This window comes from Cynoglossus semilaevis, chromosome 17 (genome assembly GCF_000523025.1).
Source record: "Cynoglossus semilaevis isolate Cse_v1.0 chromosome 17, Cse_v1.0, whole genome shotgun sequence".
Taxonomy (NCBI): domain Eukaryota; kingdom Metazoa; phylum Chordata; class Actinopteri; order Pleuronectiformes; family Cynoglossidae; genus Cynoglossus; species Cynoglossus semilaevis.
In genome coordinates this window covers 16,353,355-16,361,944 of record NC_024323.1, presented here as the reverse complement: position 1 = coordinate 16,361,944, position 8,590 = coordinate 16,353,355, and the positions used below count along the sequence as shown (strand labels likewise).

Here is an 8,590-nt window from a genome sequence, read left to right as displayed (position 1 = left end):
ATGGGTTTTGTTCCTTTACAGTGGTAAAATGGAAATATTTATTTCCATAAACAGGTTTTAGAAAGTCTGTGAGTAGAGCATCATTAGCAAAACAAACGGCTGCAACTGAACTTCTCTGAGTCTTTTTGGTTTTTTTTTCTTTTAGTAATTCACAACGTGGTCACTGATGTAGTCAAATCAACAGGTTCAAATGTATAGTATAGAAATATAAGATGGACTTCAGTGACTTTCTGCTCTACACCGTTTTTCACTTTATATTAGCAAGAAGAGTCCAAATGTTCTAACTTTATGAAGGCATCTGTGCCGTACTCAATATGTCAACACGACTCCTTCGACAGATTTTAAAACGTTTGTGGTTACCTTGCGAGCTCTGACTCTGCCGTAGTGACGCTCGAGTCAGGCGAGCACTGCTGCGTCTGTGCACACCGTCTGGAACTTCTGCGGTTTCAAGGTCAGCAGAGAAGTCAGAGTCCTCCGTGCCCTCGGAGCTGCTCCCTGCTGCCCTCTAGATATGACAATCAGAAACAAAGATGTCGTCACATGCAGACAAATATCACATGATCATGATCAATAGTTACATGTGTTGCTTTGTCAGTTTGATTTTACCAGTGGATAATTCAACAAAGATCCCATACTGGGGGGGGATAATCACCCCCGCTGCATCTCCTCTGGATCTCCTGCTCTGCACTCACCCATCAAGGGCTTGTCAATAGAAAGCATCAACACCTTCACCACCGACGGTGCTTGGACAGAGCCACTCATGGCTTTAGCACCGATGCTAATTCATCATCAAGCCTGTGTGTAACCTGCTCTAATCTCCAGGTCTAAATGACCAGTTAAAGTAAATGGAAGAAACTGAGAGTGTCTCAGAGAGACGACTACATCCGGATTCCTCCTGCATCTGAAATGAAAAGGGGCCGCTGCATCTCACTGAAGGGGTATAATGGGGGTTCATTCATCTGCTACAGCCAGCAAAGTGGGGGTGGGGTTAGAAGAGAAGGGGCCAGTATGTCATTAATATTTCAGAAAAGGCAGTACAGGGCTACATGCTGTGTAGCATCAGACCATGTGGTGAGTAAATATTGTGCATTTTTGACGATTTTGATCATAATTATACACAAAAACACGTCAGATGTATAAGGAAATTCACAAACAATGAAGAATTTATTTACATGTGATGCAGATCTTACTCTTTTTATTAGGCTTCCACTGATAGTTTAAATAATGTAATTTTGTCTTTTACTAAAGTGTTACTGTCAAAGTGATTAAACAATTGAATCACCAAAATATTTTTAAAAACGTATCCTAATTACATTCACAAAGGAAGTTGACAGAATTAAACAATTGAATCACCAACATTTTTAAAAATCTTAATTACATTCACAAAGGAAGTTGACAGAAATCAAATGTAGCTGCGGCCTTGAGAAAACGTTTTTCTTTTTCCTTCAACTACAATTTCAATTAGTAGCGGTCTAATATATAGTGGTGTTAGCACAAACTTGACCGCTAGAGGAGGCTGTCGGGTACCAAATACGGGCGCCACACTAGTGAATAGCTATAAATGCTGTCTACCGATACATACCGTATATTACAGCGCTGAAATCAAGTGTTCTTAAAAAGAACAACTGAAGCAACTGAAATATTGTTATATAAATCAAATAACCATAATATAAACGGATTACATATAATTATTGTAAAAAATATTAGGCTGAATATATCATTGACAAACAGAATATTGCAACAATATGAACCGAGTTTTAAAAAGGGCTGAAAAAAACAAAATAAAACTCGAAATGACTATAATTCGGCAAAAAATGAACAGGCATTTAAACTTAAAACACACCGTAAAACGACGTAGTGTTAACGACGTTTGACAACTTCTCAAACGGCCAAGCGCGCGATTTGCATACGACCAATCAAACCAAAAAGGGGCGTGGACTTCCAGCAGCTAACCAATAAAAATTGTACTTAAAGGATTCTGGCCAATCATGGTGTTGTTTTGATACACATGCTAAGCTTCGTTCTAGCTTTTTAAAACCAAGAGAACTCAAAAGCTACTTATTTCAATATCTTGCCTCGTCAACCTTGGTTCATTAAAAACATAAGTTGACGATTCTTAATCCGTATATGTGTGGGTGTGCACAAACGTCACGCTTTGTGCCCCTCAGAGGCAACGCAGTGTGAAAAAAACTCGGTACTCTCGCAAAAATAGCTTAGCATTTAGCAAACGTTTTTTATCAATTATATCAACACGCACACATTACAAACTGTATCCCCAAGCCACATTTGTGTCCTCTGAAAGTCGAGTATTGTTTATAAAAGCACAACTCGACTGCTGCTTCCACATTTGCTAACATTAGCAACGACGTTATGTTGTGCATCCCAGATGCATTTTGGAAGAAAAAAAACTCACCTTTCGCCGAGGCATTTTCAAAGATGGCGGGTGCGCCGACTCCGGTAGATTTTTAATTATATTGTAACGGAATTGCACTCCGGTTTAATTGCAAACTGTGTGATTTTGACATGAGTCAACTCAGCTGGAAATATGTACATCAGTTTCTCCGCACTTCCGCGCAGGACCGTTTGTTTTTCTGGTGCGCTCACAAATTCCTTCCGGATGAAACAAGGACCGCGACTGAGTAAAACGACCGATGTTTGAGGCCGATATTCGCAGGCGTTCTAATTTTTGATGATCAAAATAAATATGTCAAGGTTTAGAAATGAATCAATAAATCCCTTTGCACCCAAATAATTAAAAAGCTGTAATCGTTTTCTCGGTATTTACCCAGGTATTTGTTAAAAATTCCACAGAGCGGAACAACTCACTTAATACAAATATAATCGAAACGAAGTTAACACAAAAATGCGCGTATTTATGTTGAAAGTTATTTATATAACGTATATTATTTCTATTCGGAAAATTATTTATTTATTCATTTATTGGTGAAGCTGTCACTACCAAATATAAGGCTGCACCGCTATTGCTCCGACGTACAGTGACACGAGTGGGAGGAGAGTTAGCACGTTGAAGTTGACGTGGGTCAAAGACCTCGTCTCATCCGACTTCTGCTCTTTTCTTTTCCTCTTCTCACCCTCTTTGAGACGTATTACATATATTTCCACATTTCGACACCGACAGGGAGCAACAGAGAGACTTCCCCTCGCTGATCTGTCACTATTATGGCCGGCAGCACCACCAAGACAGTGTACGACATTTTTCATAGTATGGAATACGGACCAGCAGCAGCTTCCAGCACCGCAACAGCACAGGTAGCGCTACTACAAATGAACGTGGTTTGCACTAATGTTTTACAATAAACATCTGTTTATCTCTTTATTGCCCTTTAATATTCAATGTCCAACTACTCTGTGTCCAACCCGTGAAGTTCATTAAACTGTTAACTCACGAGGACAACATGTGACAAACTGAGCTACAAGTTCGACAGGAAGCGTCAAGAATAAAATATTGACATGAGTTAAGACTTAGGTTTTCACTATATAACATGATACTGAGAGATCAAGACAATAACATCAATAATTAAACTGTACCACCGTAGTAAACATCCGCCTCCAAACTTTCTAGATTCACTCCAACCCACAGAGATGTGTAGAGAGTGTGTGACATTCTTACTGGTTCTTCATGGAAAATATTAAGCTGGTTTTACAGCGTTTACTCAGTCAGTAATTCTATTTGTAGTTTCACTTTGACATCGATATGACGAACTACAACACAGTACAGACGGTATGGACCAGCAGCTAATAAATCTACTGATGTGATGTATTTAATGTCAACAGTGTAGTTCGTCAGTAGGACTTTAGGAGGCGATATTTCACCAGAAACTTGGGACTTCTGTACTTTGGTCCTGTGTCTGTAAATAGTTTACACACAAAGTCTGTTCTATAGCAGTAATAAGTCAGCAGTCAGTTTGATTCATTAGAAACAATTTCTAGCCTGGAGTTAAGTACTGAATAGTGAATAATGAATAATTCAAAAAAAGGTGTGTGTTTTGTGTTAGCATATTTCTAGCCTGGAGTTAAGTATTGAATAATGACTTAAAAAAAGGTGTGTGTTTTGTGTTAGCATGTGTTTGGTTTTGCTTCACTCTTCTTCATGTCCCTGAACATGCAGGGTTTAAATTTGACCTTGTCGCTGGATAAAACAAATGTATTTAGGATCACATTTAAGTAATGTTTCAGTTTTGTAGACATTCTTTAACTTTTTCTCTGTCTTTTCTGTTGTTTTTCCCCCGTCAGACGTGGCTGAATCGTCATTCTCACTCACTTGGTTTGTTCATCGGTGGCGAGTTTGTCCGACCGGCAGGCCGAGCGACGTGCATGTTATCAGACTCTAGAGGTAAAGAGCAGAATATATTAACAATGCTGGAGTAAAGGTCCTTGGTTTAAACTGACTGACAGACATTTCTACAGTAACAGTGTGGTCATCAGTTCTACTCCAGTTTTTTTTTTAGAAACACTCAAATCTACACACAGTGAATACAAGACCAATAATTATACTACATTCTGGTCAAATGGACTCACATTTTCTTGCTGTGACCTCCAGGTGCTGGTGTGTGCTTCAGCACGGTGTGTGCTGCGGAGGAAGATGTTTCCCAGTGTGCCTCGTCTGCACTCAGTGGCTACAAAGCCTGGAGTGGGATGACGTGCCACGACAGGGCGAAGGTGCTGCTCAGGTGGAGTAAACTTAGAACCCGGTCGGTCAGAATGACCTACAGCTGCGGTGTCTGTTGGTGTGAGGTCAGTTCACAAACGCTGTGGTCTTTAATCACAGGCTGGTGGGTTCTCTGGGTCAGTACACCAAGTGTGTGTCAGAGCTGTGTGATGTGTTCGAGGCCTCCTGCTCACCGGCCGCCCTGGTGAGACTCCTGCAGTACTACAGCAGCTGGGCTCAGCTCAGGGACACTGTCATCAGCAACTGGACACCTCTGGGTGAGGGGACAGAAAGTGGCATCATGGGTAAAAAACCCCAGAGTGTGACAGTGTTTTCAGTGTTGTATTCATGAAGTTATTGTTTGTCCTTTCTCAGGTGTGGTGGCTGCTGTGGCCTCTGACCGCTGCTCTCTTTATTCCCTCATGCTCAGAGTTCTTCCTGCTCTAGCTATGGGTGAGAAACACACACCTACAACATCAAAACAGTTTCTCTCTGCCACTCTGAGGTCGGGTCCGGGCCGTAGTTGGCCCTCGGACCTCTATTTGAATATTCAGTCTTTAAGGTACTGTCTGTTAAATGACGCCATCCCGTCTCCTTTCAGGAAACTCGGTCATCATTGTGCCTGGTCAGAGCACCACGCCTTTGGCTCTGCTCCTGGCACAACTGTTTGTAGGTGCAGGACTCCCTGCTGGTGCTCTGAATGTTTTAACAGGAAGTGACATCATGCTGGGTGCCAAGGTGGCCCAGAACTCAAGCATCAGCCACGTGACTTACTGTGGCAACAAAGAGGTGGGAGCCGGAGGCACGTGAGTTTGTTGATGTGTTCAGTATAAATGACATTTTCTAACTGTTCCTTTATTGGTTCAGGGTGCAGTCGCTTTATGTAAGGCCACGGCAGGGATGGGGTTAACACTGTCTGTTTCCCCCTGCATCGGGGGCACCTGTCCTTTCATCATTTTTGAGTCAGCTGACATCGACAGTGCTGTGGATGAAGTGATAGCAGCAGCTTTTAAAAAGAGGAAAGAGGTGATTCATGTGAAACCATGTTCTTATTTCTTCACATCACCCCAGCATTGACCTCACAGTCTCTGGCCCCGCCCCCTGTCCTCCCACGCTCAGGTCCAGTGGGTGCTGTGTGTGCAAGAGAGTGTGTTGGACCGGGTCGTGGCCCGTCTGAAGCTGCGTATGGAAGGGATGAGCTGCGTGGGCCTGAGCAGTGAAGCAGACAGGACTTGTCTGGACGCTGTAGTACTGGAGGCTCAGCAGCAGGGGGCCAAGGTAAGCTGAAAAAAAATGGGACAACAACAACAAACAAAAAATGTCAAAAGTGTAAACCTGCAGGTGTCACTAAAATCCACATTTTTCTTTTTCTGCTTCAGTTGATTCAGCCCAGTCCTCCCCCTTTCCCAGGTGCTCTCTACCCCCCCACAGTGGTTTGTGGTGCTGCCCCCTCCTCACCTTTTGTGGTCACTCCATGTCCTGGCCCGCTGCTGCCTCTCCTGACCTTCAGGAGCAACACTGAAGCAGTGACCCTGGGTAAGAAACAGAAACCCATCATTCCACCACACAAATACAACAACAATTATTATGAGATGAGAGGAAATCTATTTGTTTTGTCATTTAATGTTACATCAACAAGAGACGACGCCTGTCTGTGTTTGAACAGGTAATCACAGTCCTCACGGTCTGGCCGCTTCCATCTGGACTGAAGACCTCACACTGGCTCTGGAGACGGCAAAGAGGTAGAAGTGGATCAGAGATTTCCTCAGATGTTTGGACAGTTTCCTGTCTCACCCTCTGCCTCCCCCTCCTCTGCTCACAGTCTGTCAGTGGGTTCGGTGTGGGTCAACTCCCACTCTGTGTCCGACCCTTGTCTTCCCATCGCCGGTCACAAAGAGAGTGGAACCTGCACTGACGGAGGACGGGAGGTGATGAGTTTAATTTCAATTTTTTATTTCTGAAATCACAGCTAACTACTGTCTCATTCAAACTTTAATTAGCATTTTGTTAATGATTTATATTTTAAAACATTCAAATGTACTTTTCTTTTTTTCCTACCAGGGTTTGTATCAGTACCTTCGTCCGTCCTCTTCTTCTCCTCCCCTTCGCTCCTCTCCTGTCTCCATAGACTACACTAAGTTTGGAACAGCAGCTTCTCGCTCCTCTCCTGTCTCCATGAACTACACTAAGTTTGGAACAGCAGCTTCACCTGTTGTTATTCCTGATGACTCTGCCAGGTAAGTCATAACACATGTTATTTTAACTGTTACTAAGTGTTGTCCTTATAACCTGATTAAACTTTTTTTCCTCAGCGCTCCGAAGTTTTACTCACATTTTGTCGGAGGAAAAGCGTGTAAAGCCGAGTCTGGCTGCAGTGTGGCCGTGCAGCCACCAGGTGGGGGCAGCGTGCTGGGGTACTGTCCAGACGGAGGACGGAAGGATGTGCGAAATGCTGTGGAGGCAGCGATCAAAGTGCAGCCTGGGTGAGAGGTGCAGCTCTGTGACGTAGAACGTTCAGGTTCTACACAAACACAAACACACACACAAAGTTTGACTTTTATATATTTTTGCTTTGTTAATATTATTTTGCGTTCTGTTTCTCTGGTGTTGTATAAAACATTCTCTAGTTAAAATTCAACTCCTGAATAGAATAATCAACCTGTTAAAATTAGAAGAGGTGGTTCCACCTTGTGATGCAGACCTGTTTACTCTGACTGTTGTTCTGTTTATCACCAGTCAGAGTCCAGCCTTGGAGAATGATTTTTTTTTAAGTGTCGACACAGTGACATGATTTGATCAGTGAGAAATGAAGGGGAGTAGAGTGAATACAGAACAAAAGTCACTCATTTCATTTCATAAACGGCCTGCAGGAGGTGCCCCTGAGCCCCATCAGCACACATCTGATTGTGTTAATTTTGCACCTTTACCTTCTTCATATGATTTCCACCTCCAGCTGGATGAAGAAAAGTCCGACTGCACGTGCTCAGTCTCTCTACTCTCTGGCTAAAGGCCTGGAGTCGAGGAAAAAGGAGCTAGCAGCTACGCTTAGCATCGCCAACGCCTTGTCACCAGATGCGGCCGAAAAGGAAGTGGACCTGAGCTCAGCCAGGCTCAGTGATTGGGCGGCCTATTGTGACAAAATCCAAGGAGGAACTCTGGTTAGGGGTTTTATCCAGAACATGTATATTTTACAACCAAAAAGTGTTTTTTTTTTGTGTGTGTCTGACTGAACCCATCTCCTCAACTTCAGCCTATGCCCCAGTCTGGCTGTGCTCTCTCCATCCCTGAAGCCCTGGGCGTGGTAGGTCTGGTCCTACCTGACAGGAACCCCCTCCTCTCCATGGTCACACTTCTCGGTGCAGCCGTAGCCACTGGTAACGCCGTCGTCATGGTTCCCAGTCAGATGTTTCCACTGGCCGCTCTGGCATTCGTTCAGGCAAGTGACAAAGAGTTTGGTGCCGCAAAACAAAACAGTAACAGCAAATGGTCACTTTCACAAACGTTTCCTGACAACCTCAGAACTCAGACAATTAGAAATCGACGTCACAGAACATTAACCTCCCTGACCTTCGTCTCTGTCCTCAGGTGCTCCAGTCTTCAGACCTGCCTGCTGGTTTGGTGAATATCATCTCAGGAAAAAGGGATCAGCTGACAGCAGCTCTAGCCAATCACAGTGTCATCAAGTCCATCTGGTACTGGGGCAGTGCAGAGGTAAGGATTTAACACCGACATCCACACCAGCGGTCAGATGTCCTAGTAGAGTCCAGACCTGAGTCATTGGTGGTTCCTGTTCCTGCTGCAGGGTTGTCAGTACCTGCAGTTCACCTGCAGCAGTCCACTCAAGACCCTGAGACTGTCCTGCCAGGATACTGAAGGAGAGACAGACTGGTCTGAGCCGTCGCTGATGGAGGAAATGTGGAG

At 43.8% G+C, this 8,590-nt stretch overlaps 2 protein-coding genes across 3 annotated transcripts in view; one reads left to right on the top strand and one right to left on the bottom strand.

Annotated features, from left to right (window-relative positions):
- LOC103393641 (histone acetyltransferase KAT7-like) overlaps window positions 1-2,620 on the bottom strand; it is a 10,075-nt gene extending 7,455 nt beyond the window's left edge. The window contains exons 1-2 of one of the 2 annotated variants that reach the window (XM_008330675.3): window positions 2,414-2,620; window positions 361-505 (exon numbers count right to left, since the gene is read on the bottom strand). In XM_008330675.3, coding sequence (XP_008328897.1) covers window positions 361-505; window positions 2,414-2,428 — 160 coding nt within the window. In that variant the 5' untranslated portion in view covers window positions 2,429-2,620. Of the gene's footprint in view, window positions 1-360; window positions 506-606; window positions 1,252-2,413 lie in introns of those variants that run through there. The other variant, XM_025064493.1, reaches the window with a different exon arrangement.
- A 373-nt stretch (window positions 2,621-2,993) lies between these two features.
- The window catches only part of aldh16a1 (aldehyde dehydrogenase 16 family, member A1), a 6,480-nt gene continuing 883 nt past the window's right edge, over window positions 2,994-8,590 (top strand). The window contains exons 1-17 of the mRNA XM_008330782.3: window positions 2,994-3,270; window positions 4,255-4,354; window positions 4,562-4,691; window positions 4,790-4,947; window positions 5,045-5,122; window positions 5,271-5,458; window positions 5,537-5,695; window positions 5,789-5,947; window positions 6,049-6,205; window positions 6,336-6,411; window positions 6,492-6,597; window positions 6,731-6,906; window positions 6,982-7,152; window positions 7,623-7,827; window positions 7,920-8,105; window positions 8,255-8,380; window positions 8,472-8,584. Coding sequence (XP_008329004.2) covers window positions 3,181-3,270; window positions 4,255-4,354; window positions 4,562-4,691; window positions 4,790-4,947; window positions 5,045-5,122; window positions 5,271-5,458; window positions 5,537-5,695; window positions 5,789-5,947; window positions 6,049-6,205; window positions 6,336-6,411; window positions 6,492-6,597; window positions 6,731-6,906; window positions 6,982-7,152; window positions 7,623-7,827; window positions 7,920-8,105; window positions 8,255-8,380; window positions 8,472-8,584 — 2,378 coding nt within the window. The 5' untranslated portion in view covers window positions 2,994-3,180. The remainder of the gene's footprint in view (window positions 3,271-4,254; window positions 4,355-4,561; window positions 4,692-4,789; window positions 4,948-5,044; window positions 5,123-5,270; window positions 5,459-5,536; window positions 5,696-5,788; window positions 5,948-6,048; window positions 6,206-6,335; window positions 6,412-6,491; window positions 6,598-6,730; window positions 6,907-6,981; window positions 7,153-7,622; window positions 7,828-7,919; window positions 8,106-8,254; window positions 8,381-8,471; window positions 8,585-8,590) is intronic.